This window comes from Branchiostoma lanceolatum, chromosome 15 (genome assembly GCF_035083965.1).
Source record: "Branchiostoma lanceolatum isolate klBraLanc5 chromosome 15, klBraLanc5.hap2, whole genome shotgun sequence".
NCBI classification, from domain to species: Eukaryota; Metazoa; Chordata; class Leptocardii; order Amphioxiformes; family Branchiostomatidae; genus Branchiostoma; species Branchiostoma lanceolatum.
Genome location: NC_089736.1, coordinates 9,758,207 through 9,777,927, shown reverse-complemented (window position 1 = coordinate 9,777,927; position 19,721 = coordinate 9,758,207). Strand labels below are relative to the sequence as shown.

The 19,721-nt window shown below is 44.5% G+C and overlaps 4 protein-coding genes across 4 annotated transcripts in view; 2 read left to right on the top strand and 2 right to left on the bottom strand.

The window, feature by feature from the left end:
* The first annotated feature begins 405 nt into the window (after positions 1-405).
* Positions 406-5,464, top strand: LOC136420633 (dysbindin-A-like). Its single transcript, XM_066407680.1, has 7 exons — positions 406-702; positions 1,112-1,296; positions 2,748-2,941; positions 3,334-3,461; positions 3,732-3,851; positions 4,201-4,286; positions 4,632-5,464. The coding sequence occupies exons 1-7, from the start codon at positions 533-535 to the stop codon at positions 4,745-4,747; spliced, it is 999 nt and encodes a 332-aa protein (XP_066263777.1). The 5' UTR covers positions 406-532; the 3' UTR covers positions 4,748-5,464.
* A 454-nt stretch (positions 5,465-5,918) lies between these two features.
* Positions 5,919-8,780, bottom strand: LOC136420593 (uncharacterized). Its single transcript, XM_066407603.1, has 3 exons — positions 6,957-8,780; positions 6,445-6,586; positions 5,919-6,112 (listed from the first exon to the last, which is right to left on the bottom strand). The coding sequence occupies exons 1-3, from the start codon at positions 8,758-8,760 to the stop codon at positions 5,992-5,994; spliced, it is 2,067 nt and encodes a 688-aa protein (XP_066263700.1). The 5' UTR covers positions 8,761-8,780; the 3' UTR covers positions 5,919-5,991.
* Positions 8,781-14,993: 6,213 nt separating this feature from the next.
* LOC136420607 (receptor-interacting serine/threonine-protein kinase 4-like) lies at positions 14,994-19,144 on the top strand. Its single transcript, XM_066407639.1, has 5 exons — positions 14,994-15,877; positions 16,507-16,643; positions 17,091-17,212; positions 17,478-17,590; positions 18,430-19,144. The coding sequence occupies exons 1-5, from the start codon at positions 15,023-15,025 to the stop codon at positions 18,760-18,762; spliced, it is 1,560 nt and encodes a 519-aa protein (XP_066263736.1). The 5' UTR covers positions 14,994-15,022; the 3' UTR covers positions 18,763-19,144.
* The window catches only part of LOC136420647 (uncharacterized), a 2,515-nt gene continuing 1,807 nt past the window's right edge, over positions 19,014-19,721 (bottom strand). The window contains exon 3 of the mRNA XM_066407701.1: positions 19,014-19,721. This exon is cut by the window's right edge and continues 26 nt beyond it. Within this exon, the coding sequence (XP_066263798.1) occupies positions 19,552-19,721 (170 nt within the window). The 3' untranslated portion in view covers positions 19,014-19,551.

The following is a 19,721-nucleotide window of genomic DNA, read 5'->3' as shown; positions in this document are numbered from 1 at the left end:
GTTGTTATGCAAATCTAGACAGTTGTTATGCAAATCTAGACAATGTCCAGGCGAGCATTGTATACGAGCCGGGGCCTTCACCTTTGACACTGCACATGCGTAGTAGCAACCCCGAACTAGCTTATAGAACATAAACATGTCCAGTGGGGAATCTTCTTAGTTTAGCAACTTTATGTACTAGTTATTAGTTATATTTTTGCCGTTTCTTCCACAGACGTCCATATCAGGACCTCTCTTTTGAAGACAAGTTCTACACAGGTCTGAAGATCATCAACTTTGGGTTCCCCTGTCTTGCCTATGGAATCAATGCCTGGTTTCTCGTGACGACAACCGAGGACGTGAAAATGCCTCAAGGAACTGTTAAAGTTTACTTCTGGTACAAGGAAGATCACGATGCAATGTTTTGAGACGTCTTATTGAAGAATATCAATTCTACCGGATTCTCTCAGCATATTTCATTGTCACAATTGAAGGTGAAACCGACTGATATTAAGATTATCAAGACTAAGAGATAGTGTATACAGAAGGAAAGATGTCGGGAAAAATGTTCGGAAATTTCCGCGAGCGGCTTCAGACTGTTCAGCACGATTTTTCTGCGGGATTGAAGAACCTGACAGACAAGGCCAAAGAGGTGGGAAAACCTGGCCTTACCAGAGACAGGTCGAAGAAAAGAGATTTTGCTGGTGCTGAACTATTGTACAGGTGAGTGTGTGTTGCAATGGTTTGTGAGTTTTTTTTCTGAAGATTGAGATAAATTTTCCACACCTTTGGGTGTATAGGGCATTGCCCAACTCTGTTTCTATATCCCACACTGTTGTGCATGCACTTATAGGCAGAGGAGGGTGGTGTTGCTTCTTCGACGATCTCAAACAAAATCAAACTTTTATTTTATTGTCTGCATTCCCAGCTTGTAAGATTTGGGCTGTAAAGACTGTGTCATCTGACAGTTATCTTCTTATGATAAGCAGTACATACCCTCAATGCAAAGCAAGCAATTGGCTATTGTACGGGCAGGGTAAACAATTGTTTGTGCACTGATTATTTGTTTCACTAGTACTGATGCAAATTTTTTGTGATGAATACATGCCAAAATGCATATCTACTCACACAGGTACAAAGAGTCCTGGATGCACATCCACAAGAGTATAGAGGAGACCGCCGTGGTGGGAGAGGCTGTAGATACAGAGGTGTGGAACATGGTGGAGAGGTACGAGGGACAGGCCAGGGCACTGTCACAACTACACACACAACTGGAGACTTTCCCTGGACTGGTGCAAGAACTCAGCTCTATCACAGGTCGGCTACTAGTATGATATCTAAAAAATCTCTTACTAGTAGGTAACGTTGGGTAACATAAATTCGGGATTTTTCCGATAATGGTTGACTGAAATCAATCTAGCAGAACAATAAACCATCCTTTTTTTCTATTATTCTGTCAGTATCATGTACTATCTTTGCACTAATCATATATATGGTAGATTTTGTCTCTAGTCGTGCTGACACCATAATAATTCAACTTAAAACTACCGCCCGCCGCACGCAGAATGACGGTGCTGTCAGACAGGGGGGCACATTAATTCGGGAGAGAAGATTCGTCTTGAATATCTTACCGCTAATCACATTTTATACAGCAGCTATTCGTTCCATCCTTGGCTTGAGGAGAGTGCTATGGATATAGACGTGTCCAAGTAAAAAAAATACACGAAAAAACGGCCGTACCGCACGCATCAGGCCTTCGGGAACAACCCGTGTGTTGAGTCGGTAGAATGTCACTCAAAGTTCACCCCCACCGTCATGGAAATTTGTACATTATTCATCGGGGCATTAGCTGGATGCCGTAGAAATGGTAATACTACTATGTCCATGTGTTTCTGCTTGTGCTAAGAGCAAACTTTGAGGAAAATATCGCCATCAGTCCACTATCACACACAACATTTAGACAAAAAAGTGTTCCTCGCAAACGTTTGTCGTCTGCCGAATAGCAGGATTCTGGGTAACGAATATGGCGGGAAAATTCACCGTAGTGCCGTAGCCATTGGTTGTAGCAACAAAGAGGCGTTTTGATGATTAATCACACTTAGAGTCCAGTTGTAGGTTAGCAAAGGAGATTCTAATAAGTTGTATTGTAAATAATTGTGTTTAGCAGGAAGCGGATGTGACATTTGTCTTATAAACCAGCGAACAACTATGTACATATAATTCTCCCTCGAAGCCCTCAGACTGTGACAATAAGGGACGGAGAGTTTTTGACGTCGCCAACTTCTAATGCATGGTTATCAAAGCTTTTCAGACAGTGTTCCGAAGACGTTAGTCTGTCAAGTTTGCATTTCTAGCGGTATTACTGATGTTGCCTCTAGCACATATCCCTAAACATCCCGTTTTCGAAAAATCCCGAATTTAAGTACCCCGCGAATTTATGTTACCCAACGTTACAGGTCCAAAATACCTTATGCCAATGTCCCTGAGTACTGTACCTAAATATACTTGCAAGTTCAGTTAGATTTTCAGTGACTAAAAATGTGGATTTCTTAACACTAACTGACTAAGATATAGGTTAAGTTGTTATATGTGCATATACTGCATTTGAAAGAAAACATGTTAATTTTTGTAGGTACAAGTTAAAAAGGCTTTGTCAGAATCTGTAGTTGCTAAATTCAGTGCTAGTTTCAGTCCTTGTGATCAAATTTAGGACTAACTTTCTCCTGTTAGATATAACAATGATAGTGTTTAATGTATGATGTCTACAGAAATGGTGGCTGGCCTGTCCTCGGACTTCGAACAGGTGGAACAGCTGCTGAATGAACTGGAGGACGTGTGCGAACAACAGGAGTTACAGGCCAACCAATCACAGCACAGAAACAAGCTGGCATCGTACCACCAGGCCAAAGTGTTGGAGAGAGAAAACCTCCAAGTGCAATTGGACTTGGTTTATCTGCGTAAGGTATGTATGCTACCTAATGATATATTTGTAGTAATATGCTGGATACTCAACCCGGCCCATGGGAGTGAAGTTTTTGGCTTACATGTTGTATGGAATATGTGTCTGTGTGTGTGTGTGCTTCTGCAATTCCCAATATGCAGTGTTGCCCTAAATCCTCAGTGCTAGTACAGTAGTTTTGTCAGTGGGACAAAGCAGTATGGGCAAGGGGTTGAAGTCTGCCATCTCTGATGTCCTTGTTTATATTTACTATATGATGTCCTCTATCTTATTTTACTATGTTTTGATATGAATATGAAGTCTATCATGATTTTCTACAGTATTCTTTTATTACTACATGTATTTATTATATATAGATATGACTCATTTGTTTAAAAAAATGTCTTGACTGTCAGGTACGTGAGATGGAATTCAGCCAACAGGAACGTCTTAAAAAGCGACACAAGATGTTCCAAGACGCCTTCAACGATGACCTACAACACTACAAGCTGTACGGAACACGGTCCACCCTGCCTCATGCAAGGCAAGTCTGTTATTACATGTACATGTATGAATTCTAGCCTAGATGTACCTTTCAATGTCTTATCCCTCAAAACTGACTAACATTTGTTGTGTTATCCCTGAAATTAAAAAAAAAAACAAATTACAAAAAGGTAGAATAAATACGATAAAAATGAATGAGTTATCATTGCAGCACATGTACTTGTTGAGTAGGTGTCATATCATGGTGCCCAAAACCTTTTTATGAAATGTTCTTATTCTTGTCATTTTCCTTTTTATTAATTTCTAACAGTGGTGCATCATCATCTGCTGAAGTAACCACCAGTACCAATGAGCTGTCAGCCTTGACCTTGGATGACATCATGGATCAGAGTGAACTTGACAACTTCTTAGGACCAATGGATGACCCTGGGTAGGTCTTAGTGGGCATATTGAGTTAAATTTGTGTTGTTATTATGTGTGTTTGTATGTGTGTATGTATTTGTGTGTGTGTGTATGTATGCATATACTGTATATATATATATATGTGTGTGTGTGTGTGTGTGTATGCATGTGTGTGTGTATGTGCATACAGATGTGTGTGTGTGCATATGTGTGGGGTTTTGTGTGTGCATGCTAATCATGAATATGACAAAGGAAAAGTTTTCTGGTACTGCAGCATAAAAACTGGAATAAGTCTGAACTAAGCATGCTACTGTTAGTTAAACACAATGTTTTGTGACTGCATAGCAAAATTGTGTGTTCTTATGTTCTGTGTGTAGTGAGATGGGAGTAGAAGCAGAAGAGGAGGAGGAGGAGGAGGAAGAGGAGGAGTCAGACAGTGTTACCACGGATACGGACAGTCAAGGTACTCTTATATATTATATAATAAAATACACATAGGATTGGGCACCCCTACCTAAGACTGTATAAAGAGGCTGCTGTCTGTCTGGTTGGAATATAGTTCGCTACTCATAGAATTTATTGAACTTGGTTTGCTCCTGTAGAATTCTAATTTTTGGCATATCCTCAGGGGCTAGGTTAATAGTAAAGTATTGTGTGCAGTTTGTAAGAGTTCTAGGAATTGTACAGGCATTTCCTTGCTTGTCCGGGCATGCACAATTAACATCTGTTTGTACCCCAAAGTAATTTGCCTGCGGCAGCCTGTTTTTTTTTACGAAAACAAAAATTTTCTACTTGTTTCCTTTTGCAGCTGAATCCATTGATGTCACCAGGCAAGATGTGACCCAAATGCCAGAGGTGACTGGGTCAGAGGTCACTGAGACAGAACAGCATGACAGCCAAGATACACAGGAGCAAAGCAGCTAAATACTGCTTCTGCTTGGACAGTATTTCAATTTTTAGCAACCTATGGGTGCTGCACAACGCCAATAATATTTTGGTTACATTGGAAGTTAGATGGCCTACTGTGTTCCTTCTAAGTTTTCAGTCATGCTGTCTGATTTGCTTTTTAAAATTACATTTTTGTTCATATACCTATGTTATAGACCTTGTAGAGCAGATAAAGTATAGGTGATGGGTTTGATTCCATATGAAAATGCCCAATTTTTCGTATCATTCTTGACAAGAAAGTACCTTTTTCCCCTTAGATTGACTAAAATTGGAGAGGTTGAGGAAACTGAAACTCATTTCTTCCTTTTAAATAGAGGGATATCCTTCATTCCCGTATAAAGTTTCTCCTTCAGAAGTATTTCCTGGACTTGAGGGTGTGCAGCATGTACTAAAGCCCACAATGGCTTTTGTCTTGTCTTTTAATTTAGCAATGTTCATTCCGGGTTGACTATTGCATGTTTATGAAGTCTGATTTATTGTTGCATTTCAATCTTCTCATTATAGATCCTGCATTATATGTTTAAAGTCACATCAGAAAAATTGTACACTTAACTAAATTGTGTAATTTTACTTTTTGTTTATAACTATGAATATAAGATAATCATTTTAGAAGAAATTTAAAGAGATTTAGACTGGGAGTAAATCTCTTTATTTCAAGTTTCTGATAAAGAAATAGTTCCCTGAAAAACACAATGATGATTCCTTTTTATTTCATTTTACATATAAATGCTGTTTTGAAAGATTTTTCAGGGACTCTGTGTCACCTGCCTCCTTGTGACTGTATGAGGAACGGCAGAATGGCAAATGCCTAACGTTATCAAACATAAGCAACATGACACTGTAATCTACAGGTATCAAAGTGCAAAGGTCAATTATTGACTTCCCTCTTGCCAAGCAGGTCTTGATACTCCACCATGATATAAACATCATTGTTAGGGTGTGATAATGGTGATCAAAAATGCTCCATTGTAACCCTAGGTAGCACTGCAGAATAGCATGAACAAAACCCTATAGATAGGGTGGTCAAGGAAATTCATATCAATAGTATCAGAAATGTTAATTGAACAAAGCCACAGCTAATTTATCTCCTTTGAAGACCATCATAAGACACATGAGAACTTCCATCTTGAAAGCGATTAGTCTACTATATCACTGCACTTTTGATTGTTCAACAGTGCAGGCTTTGTTCAGCTTCCTCTGGGTGACTTTGAACTTGACCTCTACAGCTGGATGATGACCTTGAACTTCTGGTGGTCTGTAGTCAGGCCCCTGCACCTGGACTTGTGCTGGTTCCAGTGGTTCCACTGGCACTTTCTGGAACAGTAACTCGCTGTGCCACACCTGATCGAGATAAATAGTAACTTAAAGTTACAATGGTAAAAATACAACCAAATGAAATGATAAACTCCCCAACAAAAATGCACCTGCCATTCCGTTGTAAAGCGCCAGGAAGCTCAACCATTTATGTCCAAGCTCATGCATATGAACTGCCTACCACCCAAACTTATGACCATAGCATGCCCATAACATGAGATACAAAAAGGGAAATCGAAATTATCTGCTGCAGTACCAAAGATAAGCATCAGAGGGCGTCATGCTGTTATAGCACAATCGCTACCGAAAACATGACCTTGGCGAATTCACGAAGATAGCAGCAACAAAACTGTACTGACGTGCTGCATTTCTTGAGCACTACGTCCTCGTTCCACGACCCGACCACTCCACAGTAGAAGCAGAGCTGCACGCACAGACTCGTCCCCACGGGATCCTCCTCGGCCGTCACTAGTGCCCTGTTCCACGCCTCCTCACGCACACCTGTCAGACGCCGCAGGTGAGAAAGAGAAATATGATACATGACGATTGATGACAATACATGGCTGATATGGCCAACACCAACGACAATATAGAGACCAGACAAAAAATTAAAACAAACGCTAGTAAAAACATAACCTCCCTCGTCTATGCAACAAATAAGTCTACACGTTGGACCGGGACGGCGGCAGGTATCGACTTCTGGGCACCTTTGACCTACTTGTGACGTCACACACTCCAAAGGTCAGTGCACTCCATAAAAGTGAGTTTAAGTAATTATGAAAACAAATGAGTACGGTCGAAAATTTGGTGAGTGATTCATTTGACTTGGATTATTATTTGAGTTATAAAAAAACTTTAAACACGTGTGTACCTGCTTCTATTGCCCCCAAGAAGACTGGGATCCGCGGGATCTTGGTCGGGCGGCTCTTCTGAGCGTCAGACGGCTTTCGGGTCAGCAGCCTCCGCCGAGCTTTCAGAGCTTTCCTCTCCTCTTCCTCGTTCACTTCTTCCTCATTCGTTTCACCTTCTGTCTCTTCTGGCTTGGTAGTGTTCTCTTGATTGGGTGTGTCGTGTTTTGGATTAGGCGTTTTCGGTCGAGTGTTTGGATCCAGGTTTCGAGTATTCTCTTGCCTTTTCTCGACAGTGTGCCTCTCTTGGTTTTTATCTCGTAAAGGTGCTGTGGTATTTGCTTGTCGGGGGTGAGAACCCTTTGTCAGTGTGTTCTTTCTCCCCTTCTCGGGTTGAGTGTTAGGTTTATACCTCTTTGCTGGCGGTTTTGGAGGAGATGGTTTAGGTTTGCTTTCTTCCACAGGCCTTGCCTGTGTCTGGTGGTAGGGACGATTTTGCGCGTATGAGTGCGAGTTGACTCTGTTCCTGTAGTATCTGGGCGGTTTGGTTCCCGTGGGAAGGTTCGCCACCCTCCCTCCACCGATCCATGTCTGCATTTCCGGCTGCTGTACAGACTCGTCAGCGTTGACAGCCAAACTGCCCTTCGGCGTCCTTCCGTGAGCTCTCGGCCCCGATCGCGAGAAGCTGACGCTCCGACGTACTCCGGCATCTCCCGAACGCGCGTTCGGCCTCTGTGCATCTCTTGCTGGCATGTCTTGCTGGTTGGAATTCTGACTCATTCTCTCGTACCGTTGGGCCGTAGTGTTTTGTATGTGACTACGATTAGGCTCGCTGGCATTTCTACTCCTGTAGTTCCGCCAGGTGGCCTTGTTAAAAGGGTTACCATCCACAGGGGCATGGTAGCCGTTTACATGTTGCTGGGAGGCGGTGCCTGACCTTTCTGGGTTGCCGTACCTTTGGTTGTCGTTAGGTGGCGCATTTTCGGACCACTGCTGCTGTTGTGGCGCTTGATGGTGTGTTGTCTTTGTCTTGACAACTGGGTTGACCACATTGCGTTGTCCATAGTGGCTGTTGTCATTCCAGCCTTGACCAGTGTACGCCGGACCGGACATTTGGACAGGACCATTAGAATCCGTAACGCCAAACTGCTCTCTGTGCATGTCACGTAAACGTGCTTGCTCTTGGTACCATTGCCTTTGTTCGTAGGTCCAGTCTTGTGCAATACCCTGTTGGTCCGCTGGGGGCATATCATAGCCATTCACCTGTCCATGATACTGTAAATTCCCTTCATAATCCTGCCAGTGACCAATATGGCTGACAACATCTCCCATGCCTTCTTGAACCTGGTGTCCTAAGTCGTAACTTTCAGTGATATATGGCTCCTCTTTGTGCTGATTCTTATTCTTCCGCCACCGTTTGAACTGTTGGAATTTGTCGGCAAGAGGTTTGAAGGCGCTTGCCAGTTTCTCCTTGGTCGTTTGGCCCCTTTCTGCTGCTCTTTGCGTACTCGGATGTTCCTGGGGACGAGCTGCATCCGGGTAATCATCTCTGTCCCAGGTTGGCTGATGAGCCTGTTGTTGTTCACCATGGTTAAGCCAGCTCTGATTCGGTAGCACGTCGGCTGGAGTTTGGTACTGCGAGGTGTTTCCGTACTGCATTTGACGGTTGTCTATATACACTTGTTCTTTAGCTCTGACCCCCTCAGAATGGTCCAGTCCGTTTCTATTGGTAATACCAGGGTAAACCGCTTGAGGGGGTTGCTGGACGGCCTGCTGTCCTTGGTGCTGAATCTGTGAAGTGTCATGCGAGGTGTTTCTGTAAGGCATTTGGTGGTTGTCTATCTGTGCTTGTTCTTTAGCTCTGACCCCCTCAGAATGGTCCAGTACGTTTCCATTGGTAATACCAGGGTAAACCGCTTGAGGGCGTTGCTGGGCGGTCTGCTGGCCTTGGTACTGAATTTGTGGAGTAGTCTGTGAGGTGTTTCTGTAGGGCATTTGGAGGTTGTCCATCTGCGCTTGTTCTTTAACTCTGACCCCCTCAGAAAGGTCCAGGCCGTTTCTATTGGTAGTACCAGGGTACACCGCTTGAGGGCGTTGCTGGATGGTCTGTTGTTCCTGGTGCTGAATCTGTGGAGGGATGCTTTCCGATGCAACTTGAGCTGTGCTATCGGACGTTTCTGTCACTGCGGCGACAAACGTTGGCGTTGAAGTCACAACGGGGGCCATGTTCAATGTGGTTTTGCTTTTGAATGTCTGCGCATTTGGATTTAGAGACTCTGTCTTACTTGCGACTTTTGGAGTATCTGGATTTTTTGTGCCCTCAGCCGTTCCATTCTGAGCCTGATCATCATCAGATTTCAAGGTAGGCACAGCTTGTTTTGGTTGCTGCTGTTTGGCCTTTTCGGCCTCAGCGAAGGGCTGACACTTCTCATTGTTGCTCTCAAGATCTTCGCCAGGTGGCGCTGGTTGACTCGTCATGTCGTGTTTCGCGGGAGGTTTGTACGGTACCATCTTGACCGAAAGAACGTTCCTCGCTGGCTCAGGAGAAAGTGCATTTATGGCGTCGTGTTTGTCATGTTGAAGTTGTTGTAGCGATCCGCACACGTTGCCTTCAGGCTTGTTTGAAGTGTCTTTTCCAGCTTTAAAATTCTTGCCCAGAGACTGTTGTGGCGCCGGTTCTACTGTAGCGGTTGACATTGGAACTGCATGAGGTGCTGATGTTTTTGGCGACGCCTCTGGTGTGAAGACTACATGTTGCTGCTTGGATGACACCGTATTGTCATTTTGGGACGCTGTCTTAGTCAAAATTGTAGCTTTACTTTCTTCTTCAGCAAAAGTAGATGGCGAAGGTGGTCCAGCAAATGTTTTTTTGTCACCGAAAGCCAAGGGAGTCATGGATGTGTCAGATGTAGTTGTTGGTGTTGTTGTTGGAACTTCTGATTGCGCATGCTGCTGTTTCTCTGAGACCGTCAACATCTCTAACGTTGGTCCTTTCAAGCCCCTTGGAGGTGGTGCGACATAAGGCACCATCTTAACATACAACTTCTTTCCCGGAGACGTTTTGGGACATTTCTCCGTGACGTCAGCATCCTGAGAGCCGGGAGTAACCGCGTCTCTCATTGGCTGTTTAGTCGTAGTGGGCAGTGTCGTAGCTGCTTGTTGACTGGCCATATTTTGCTTTGGCATCTGTACATCTTTCCGCGCCGTTACTTCAGATGCTGCCGCGACTTTTGAGCTTGATTTGATAGACGGGACACCTTTCCCTGTAAAAGATAGGCTAGGCTCAGATGGTAAAGCAGGTGGGCCAACCTGTTTCACTCTCTGTTGGATGACTGTTTTTTGTAGAGGAATAGAGGCCGCCATTCTGTTGCACTCTGACTGAGGTTGTGTCAGCGTTGTAGGTTTGGGAGATATGGATGGCGTTTGTGCTGACGTCACTTGTCCACGTGTTGCGTCATCAGTTTCTGTGAATGACGTTTTTGCCTTAAGCGCCACTAGCGCTAGCTGCGCATGAGGGGCTTTGTTTTGTTTCTCAGACATGGAACCCACTGTATATATCGCTGTTGACTTCGCCTGAAGCGATGTCATAGTGTTAGAACATGCTGAAAGAACTGAACAAGATAACGACTTCGGCACGGTAGACTGAAGACGGGAAGGAGTGTCTTGCTTTGAATCTGTCGTCTGCATCTGGTCAGGCATCAGTGGTCTAACGGCCATAGCTTCTGTCTGAGATGACGTCATAGGACGAGAGGGAGAGGAAGCAGAAGACGCCATTTTTGTCGACGTCACCGCTTTGGAAGCTAGACTCCTTGTCTGAGCTGACGTCATTTGTTGGACGGCGGTAGACTGGATGGCAGACGAATTTGCAGGTGTCAGCACCGCAGACATCCTACCAGCTGGTGCAATGGCGTCGGGCACTGTCTGCTTCGTTGTGGGAGTCACAGGTTTGGCAGCTGCTGGTTGCATCTGTGATGCAGTACTTGCATTTGGAATTAAAGTCTGCACTTGCAAAGGTGGCACCTGTTTATGGGCCACCGACTGAGACATACTTGTTATTTGGACACTTGAAGGCTTAACTTGGAAAGGCTTGGTGGTTTTGTCAGCCGCAAGTGGCATATGAGAATCCGCGGCGGTCTTCAGAGCTGCCAGTTGCTCCGGAGACGAAACTTGTTTCTTGGCAGATGTTGATTCGACATGGCCACCCCCAGGTGACTTTGCTACAGCACCTTGCATCTGGAATGGCGTCACAGCTGTAGCTTGCATCTGAGTTGAAAAAGCCGATTTTACGGCTGGTTGTTGCACCTGGGTAGACGTCATCAATGGTTTAACAGCTGTTGGCAGCACCTGGGTAGACACATCTGTTTTGTCTGGTACATTTTGCACCTGAGCTGACGTCACTCTCTTGGCATCGCTTCGAGACAACTGGGTTGAAACAGCTGGTTTGACAGGTGCAGTCTGCAACTGTGTTGACGGAACGATCTTTTCAGGTACTTGCGAGGTTGGTAATGTATTCGCAGGTACAGAAGAATGTGCAGTAGATGTAACTGCCGTGGAATTGATCTGAGAGCAGATCGTAGTCTTTGAAGTGTCTAGCTGTGCCTGTGCAAATGACTCCGGCGTAGACAGGTCTGGATTCGGACGAGCGGCTGATGTTGGTTTCGGAGCAACCTTTCCAGCAGATGACGTCACGGACTTTATCGTAGCCATCATTTCATTGGTCCGCTGTGGCTTGAGCGATGCTGGTTCAGAAACACCACAAGTGACGTCAGAAAATGTGTCAGAGCTGGTGACAGATATAGTTTTGGGGGATTGTTGTACATTCTTGGAAGACAGCACGGGCTTTTGTGTCGCCGAACTTTCTTGAAAACCACACTTTGCGTTGCGTTGGCTGTCCACTAATAGCGTAGCAGTGTTCTCTATGTGGTCTTGCTTTCCAGTATTTTCCTCTAATTGCACGAGCTCTTGTGCAGCTCTCAGAGTCTCTTGTGTGGCAAGGACCTGTTTTCTCAATGTTGAACACAAATCAGTTATCTGTTTTGGAACAGGTCTTTTCATTGGCTGTTGCGTTTGCTCTTCAGCTGGCTCAGCCAATCCGTGTGAGAGTTGGGGTGGTTCCTCGGACTTCACCGTAGCAGGTCCTTCAGAGGTAGAGGCTGGCGCCTTAATTCCACACACTGAAATGGACGATGTTGACGTCTTTGAGCGTGCAACTGTTGTCGCGACTTGAGTGGTGACTTTTGCTGCAGGTAGAAGCTGTAGATTTGCAGTTGATATACTTATTGGAATTGTAAATGAGCAACAAGGGTGAGGCGAACTGATGGTGATAGCAGCGTTTGTTGTCACCTTCGACGCTATAGTTCCGCTAGGAGTCGCAATTGTGTGTACTGTGCGGTCAACTGTCTTGCTTAATGCGCTTGTAGTAGACACTGACCGGGGCGTGGTCATTTCCATTGATGATTGGCTAGTCAGTCTGACGTCACACTGATCTGTGACCTGCTTGACAGCAATGTCGCCGCCATTATGTTTTTGTTGAACTCGAGTCATTCCCTTTGCAACTTCGCCAGGTGGCGCTTTTGTAGAGTTTACGGGAGTGTTGTTCTCAGTCACTTTGGTTTCCGCCTTTGTCGTGATCTGCGTTTTGATTGCTGAGGGCACAGAACATTGAGCATCCACCTTTTGCAGTACACTTCCGTTCTGAGTCACATGTTGTGTTTGGTCCTGATTGACTTTCTGAGTCACTTGTTGTGTTTGATTCTTAGTCTCTTGTTGTGTTTGTCTCTGAGTCACTTCTGTTTCCTTCTGTGTCACCTGCTGTGTTTCCTTCTGTGTCACTTGCTGTGTTCCCTTCTGTGTCACTTGCTGTGTTTCCTTCTGAGTCACTTGCTGTGTTTCCTTCTGAGTCACTTGTTGTGTTGCTTTTTGAGTCACTTGCTGTGTTTCCTTTTGAGTCACTTGCTGTGTTTCCCTCTGAGTTACTTGCTGTGTTTCCTTCTGAGTCACTTGCTGTGTTTCCTTCTGAGTCACTTGCTGTGTTTCCTTCTGAATCACTTCTTGTGTTTCCGTCTGAGTCACGTGTTGCGTTTCCTTCTGAGTCACTTGTGTTTCCTTCTGATTTACTTGCTGTGTTTCCTTCTGTGTCACTTGTTGTGTTTCCTTCTGAGTAACTTGTGGTTGCCTCTGAGTCACCTGTTGTGGTTCCTTCTGAGTCTCTTGTATTTGCTTCTGAGTCACGTCTTGAGTTTCCTTCTGAGTCACTTGAGTTTCCTTCTGAATCGCTTGTGTTTCCTTCTGAGTCACTTGTTGTGTTTCCTTCTGAGTCACTTGTTGTGTTTCCTTCTTTGTCACTTGTGGTTGCCTCTGAGTTACGTATACGTGTTGTGTTTCCTTCTGAGTCGCTTGTTGTGTTTTCTTCTGAGTAACTTGTTGCGTTTCAGGTAAAACTGTATCCGGTTTGTTTTTATTCACAGTCGCAGAGGAACGCCGTAGTTTTTCCGTAGGTTTTGGACTGCACGCATCTGCCCGACGAAGCTCGACTAATTCCTTCCGAACTTCCTCTAGCCGAGTAGTGGTGGTGGTCTGCTGTGTCGTTTTTTCCGTGCACCTTGGCGAGGAAGGCGGTGGTGGCGGAAGGTTATTCTGTGAAGATCCATCATCAGCTTGAGCCACTGGAGTTTCTCTTGCCGAAGCGCTCGCCGTTGCGTTCGCAGCAGCAAGCTTGGTCGCCCGAGCACGCCTCGACAACCCGTCGGTCAGAATCTGCAACTGTTCGGCATTCTCCGGAACCGAACCCTCTCCTTTCGGCAGTAGCGGCCGATACAACGTGTAGATCGGGTCGTGCGTTTTCCATTCGCTTGCGTACGCGAGCCTTACGGCCTTCGTAGTGATGACGTCCTTATTTCTAGCCGAACCACCATTTCTAGTCAGGGAAAGCACATGCTGTCCCATGTAACACAGGCCATCGTAGTTGCGCGACCCGGTAACCAATAGAACTGAGGGGACAGGGATCACAATCACAAGGTCACCGTCTACGTCCAGATCGTCCATGAACTTGGCCATGGTGAACAGGGTAGCAGCGGTCAGTGATTTGTCCTTTTCCTCCAGTTTGACTTTGTACACGCCAGCTTTAACGGTCTCGAACAGATCGTCCAGTCCGAACTGCTTTTCCCCCTTCGTCCACAAACGGTACATGTTGTACGAAGCCAACAGGAATGCTAGCTTTCCAGTCAAACCCCATTTGTCGAAGAGAACCTTCTTGAGTGCAGTTATCTTTCCTTCCGCTAGAGGACGCTGCATGATGGCCACCTTCGTGCCCGGGATGTTGCCCAAGCTAAAGTTTGCGAAATCAACGATGCTTTCAAGCGATCGTCCCTTCCCTTCAGCCATGATTTTGGGGACTAACATCGGAGCAACGTCATAAAACTCCTGATGATGGAAAGCTCGTATCTTGTACTTAATCACTTGAACAATCCTCTTCTTAAGCTCTTGTAAATCGTGTATGTTAGCTTTCTTCAGCTCTTTTGCTTCTTTGGCTAAATCCATGGTGAACTGGATACGAGAGTTGGTCTGACTTACCAGTACGGTGATTGAGAGCTCGCCGTCCGGTTCCCTGACTTCGGTGGTTTTCTTTCTGTCGAGAACCTTTTTCATTTCCATTTTGGTGTGAAGGAAAACCTGGTGCATGAAGCCCTTGTACCATTTCGCCCAGTTGACGTGAATCTCGCACTGGCACGAAGTGGCCGCGTCTCCTCCTGCCATCGCCATCTTTTAAATCAACGAATTTTCGCTTGGAAGGAGTGAAACGATGATGTTTTCTCAAGTTCACAAGGAATAACGCCGAGTTTACATCTCCGGCATCATTTTCAAGATTAACCGTTGCGAGAGAACGTTAGTTCGTCCATAGAACGATGTGCGTATCCACGTTCTCAACAGAAATAAACAAACCACAGAGAGGTTATTCGCGAACAATGACCCCTCTGTGACGTCACCCGTCACGTGACCGTTCGTTCGAACGCTGATTCGACGGGTTCTCGAACGTTCGGTAGCAACGGCGATGCGGTAGTTTTTGTTTGTCTGCCTTTCTTCCTAAAACATGACGGAAATTACTGATAGTGCAGGGGATATGGATCGTGATTTTGTCCAGTCTGTTGAAGATGGCGACCAAGCTGATGTAGCGGCCAAGAAAGAAGAGAAATTTGCCGAAGGAGACGAACGGTTGACTCAAGTCAAGGAATTGCTCGAAGACGATGCCAAGGACGACGGTTTTGAAGTTGTGACCGTTACCGCGGAGTCTTTGCCCGCTGAAAGTGGCGACCATGACGGCAAATATGGCAAAGCAGACAGGGCAGAAGCGGGGATAACACAAGCATCTGAACAGGACAAGTCTACCGCCAAGATAGTGAACGAAGTCGCTGTCGAAAAAGACGAGGGGGGTTCAAAGACACGTAAAAGAAAGGCGAGTTCGCGAGAAAGGGAGGCAAACGCTGAAGAAGAAGAAACGGATTCTGATTCTTCTGAGGAAAGCGGTACGTCTGAAGGAGAAACTGGAACCGACGAGAGCGAGTCAAGCAGCGATTCTGAGACAGAGAGAGTCCGTAAGAAGAAAAAACAAGATGGCGACTCCAAGGTCACTGCCCAGAAAGACGACAACGGAGATGCATGGACAACTATCCATTCCACAGCGCTCCAAGCGGAAACTGACAGAAGTGCAGCTGTCAGAACCGACGAGCCTGCAACAAGCACTGTACGGCGACGAAAGCGAAAGTCTCGCGAAGAGGTGAAAGACGAAGAAGAAACCAAGGAGAAGAATAGGAGTCGCCCACAACAGCGCGATGCACGACTAGATGAGGAAACTAACTTGCCTGTGATCTTAGTAGCGGTGACTTGCTGTTTTGCATTGGTCCTGTACTGTGTGTGTAGCTTCCACATGGCACAGAATGAAAGGAAGGTACGTAAAACAATATTTGCCACGAATACGAAATATCTAACTCAACTATGACGTAACAATGCCAGTGTCATATGGGGTCTGCATACCCTTTTTCATAAGGCATAGGCCAGCAATTCCGTAGGGAAAGCTAGTAATTTGTAGCCTTTTTGTAATTACATGGATTTAGCGTAATACGTAGGCGGTCATTCTTTACATAGGCTGCACATGGGCTCAATGTATCATACATCACAAAATACGAAATATGATTACAGAAATTAACATATCAAGGTGTTAATAGTGTTATACATTATTACGTCTGTTCTTTTATATCTACTATAACCGAAAAGCGAGGAGAAGTAGAATTTATTTAATGATAGTTATATTCTTTTGTATCCGCTAACTGTACTTGTATTATGTTTTGTTGTGACCTGTACTTAGCCAAGTGTGGCAGAAATGTGCAATAAAGGTCTTCATTCATTCATTCATTCATTCATTCATTCATTCATTATTCTATGTCTGGTGTTGTTATTTTGTGCATTCTTGATAAGTCCGTTTCAAGAGCTACAATGAAAATAGCAAATATACGGAACTACACTAATGCATATACTTAGTTTAGTCGATACTAGAGCTAACATTTTAATTTTTTTTAGGTTGGAGGTCGCACCCCGCTTCACACGGCAGCTACGAAAGGTGACGTCACTCGGCTCCTGAGACTCTTAGCACCCAAGGACATCGACATCAACAAACAAGACACCATGGGAGACACCGCGCTTATGTTGGCAATCAGGTAACTACACCAGTTTCATCCGAGACATTTGAACAAAGATAACGTCATTATTTTTTAACAACAGCATCGCAGATGGGGAAAAGAGGTTCGTTTAAAAGGTATTTAGGAGAGTTATTCAACTTTTAGTCTCCCTGAATATAAACCACACCAATGTCCCTTGATGCACCCTGTTAAGTATAACCACAGAGCTTTGGAACACCCACACAAACCCACCATGACAGTTGAGTGAAAAGGAATTTCAACAATGAAGAGCGATCTAAACTGGAACAGTCCTACATGACCGAAAATTCTACTCTACTCTACTCTACTCTACTCTACTCTACTCTACTCTACTCTACTCTACTCTACTCTACTCATGCAATAATTCATTGTGACAAGCAGAAAATGTGTGGTGCCTATATATTCTGCTGTTTTTGGAGAGCCTGACATTTGTATTTTCGTTTGTAGAAACAAAAAGGAAGACGCGGCCATCTTGCTGTTGAGCGAGGGAGCCAGCCATTGGTTGTTCAATCTCATGGGCGAGGCAGCCATACACGAGGCAGCGACCAATGGACTTGACGTCCTTATCCGTACGTAGATTTGGCCGATAACGGAGTTGGATTTAGTCATGTGATCATCACGTGATCGTTGCTTTCCACAGACTAGTCTGGCACACCTGTTAATCGACGATTTTTTTATATTTTGAACATTCGAGATGTAAGCAAGAGCTCTGATTGGCTTAGTCACACCACCCTCTGTAACCGCATGGTATCAACAGCGAATGGGTGTCTGCAAGTCATCTTTGTTTTCAAGATGATTATGCATCCCAAAGACAATGTTTCTTTCCTTGCACAGCCAATCTTATGAAATACGGCGCGGACCCAGAGCTCCAGTCACGTGACGGCTGGACTCCCCTGATGAAGGCTGTGAAGGCGGATGAGCTGGGGACCGTTCGGGCTCTTTTGGAGGTAATTACTGGTTTGCATAGCAAAACCTTTGTTGGATCCGTTGGCATGTGGGGTGGCCGCCATCTTGAATTGTGACGTCACAGGCTCGCCATAGCATTTATTGTGAGGGGTGTTTTTTGGGGTCGCTAGCGTTCTCTCTATTAAATTTTAACAAATCGGCACACAATTATCACAAGTTCAACTCAAATAAAAATTCAATACCAATTCATCTTTATAAAAAGACCACGTAGTCGCTAAACTAATATAGCAAATCTGAAGTATATGTAGTGCAAATACTTAACTCTAGTAGTGATGTTTATTACGTAATACAAAAAAATGGATACATTCTCTAAAGATAGCAGCCAGTATCTTTAACTAGTGAGCAGTGACTGAGAATGAGTGTAACCTGTATGTAAATGAGTATCTGAATATATATATATATATAAATGATTTATGATGAAAGTCAGATGTTTATCGTTCTGAAAAAGATATGCATATAGAAAAAGTACTCTGAACAGAAACTAGCTATAGTCACTTTTGACTCACTAATGGTACTGGAACGTACTCACGCGTACACTAGGTGAGGTGGGAAATATCGCGTAAGGAAGGCTTGATATCGCGTAACACGTGACTGGTATATCGCGAAAGTAACGGGTGTGAAATTCAAATGAGGCTCAAGGCTTCAATTCAAAGAGTCTTTTAGACTACAGAAGTTCAGAAAATGCGGGCCGGGGCCTTGCGTAACGTTTAAGTGTTTTTGGAGTCTTTGACAAACTGTGTCAGTTTACACCGTGAAATTACAGTCCTATTTCGGCTGATTGTTTAACGACCGCTTTATCCTGTCATTCCATTACTCACAGAAAGGCAATGCCAACCCAAACACCAAATCAGACAGTGGCGGCCTAACCCCGCTCCATCTAGCCGCCCAGAAGAACCCATCCATGGTCAGCGTCCTCGCCAAAGCCGGCGGAAACGTCAACGCCAAGGACGAAATCTTCGGCCTCACACCCCTGCATGTGGCGGCTGGCGAGTGCAACGCGCTGACCACACGGGAACTGTTGAAGAGGGGCGCCGATGATTGGCAGGAGGCGAATGACGGCACCAGGCCACGTCACGTGATTGGTAAAAAGGTCCACAAAGGTCACGCCAAGAACGCGCAGTGTGACACGGTCAAGAGGCTCCTGATGGGTTGATTTATTGTCGAAATATATCGGTCTGTAGAGTTTCACTCTCACCTTGCAAATGCCCTAGGCCTACGCCAACACTTAGATATTCAGAATAATCTTATGCAAATTTAAAGTTGTTTCCTGGTACATAAAAAAAAGAAACTGTTTTCAAATGTGGTTTTACGTGTTCCTACTTCTCAAATGTTTCAGCTTGCTACCGATATTTATGCGTTACAACATCTATAAAATAGAAAAGAAATACAAGCTATTCTGATGTGTTCACATTTGTTCAAAACTTTTTATTACACCCAATATCTTTATTGCTCAATAGCCTGTTACCAAGAAGAATGTTGAACGAGAATTCAGAATATGTATATAGCCGAATATTATAGAAATCTTGTCAAACAAATGTGTCTTGTGATATTTGCACACATTTCATTTTGTATTCTATTTCATTAATCCCAACCTAAACACGCAAAACACCATTTAGTACTTTGAAGTTTGAACGTACATGATTTTTAATTATAGTGCGTTACATGGCCATAAACCTATAATCTATAATCATAAACCTATTTCTACCCTTACAGCCCAAGCGCAATGGTAGTGCTACAGTCTAATTTTAACTTTTATACTCTTCACAGAAGCTAGTTCTGGAAAGGATATCAAACAATGAGACTACATGTATACAGAAATGAAGATTTATGCATAGATCCATAGCTGTTTCAATTTTACACAATACTACACTGTGTTTAAACAAAGAACTCCAACGACAACAGGAAGCTAACTAGGCACTTGAGTTAGTGGAATACAAAGGCTTTACGATTGACTTTGACCTTTAACGGCATTGATGATGTTGTCAATAAACTCCTGGTGTTGCTCGTAGAATTCGCAGACTCTCCCGCCGACCGTTGTGATGTAGCCAATCGCAGCGCCAGCAGCTGACGTAGCGTAAACGTTGGGCCCCCTACCGAACCACGACAGCATGC

Coding starts and splice junctions, on each gene's coding strand:
- LOC136420633 (XM_066407680.1), top strand. CDS start 533: ATGTCGGGAAAAATGTTCGGAAATTTCCGCGAGCGGCTTCAGACTGTT. Junction 703..1,111: donor GGTGCTGAACTATTGTACAG/GTGAGTGTGTGT, acceptor CTACTCACACAG/GTACAAAGAGTCCTGGATGC. Junction 3,462..3,731: donor TCCACCCTGCCTCATGCAAG/GCAAGTCTGTTA, acceptor AATTTCTAACAG/TGGTGCATCATCATCTGCTG.
- LOC136420593 (XM_066407603.1), bottom strand. CDS start 8,760: ATGCCTTACAGAAACACCTCGCATGACACTTCACAGATTCAGCACCAA. Junction 6,587..6,956: donor CTTGGGGGCAATAGAAGCAG/GTACACACGTGT, acceptor GGCGTCTGACAG/GTGTGCGTGAGGAGGCGTGG. Junction 6,113..6,444: donor GTGCTCAAGAAATGCAGCAC/GTCAGTACAGTT, acceptor TATCTCGATCAG/GTGTGGCACAGCGAGTTACT.
- LOC136420607 (XM_066407639.1), top strand. CDS start 15,023: ATGACGGAAATTACTGATAGTGCAGGGGATATGGATCGTGATTTTGTC. Junction 15,878..16,506: donor TGGCACAGAATGAAAGGAAG/GTACGTAAAACA, acceptor AATTTTTTTTAG/GTTGGAGGTCGCACCCCGCT. Junction 17,591..18,429: donor CCGTTCGGGCTCTTTTGGAG/GTAATTACTGGT, acceptor CATTACTCACAG/AAAGGCAATGCCAACCCAAA.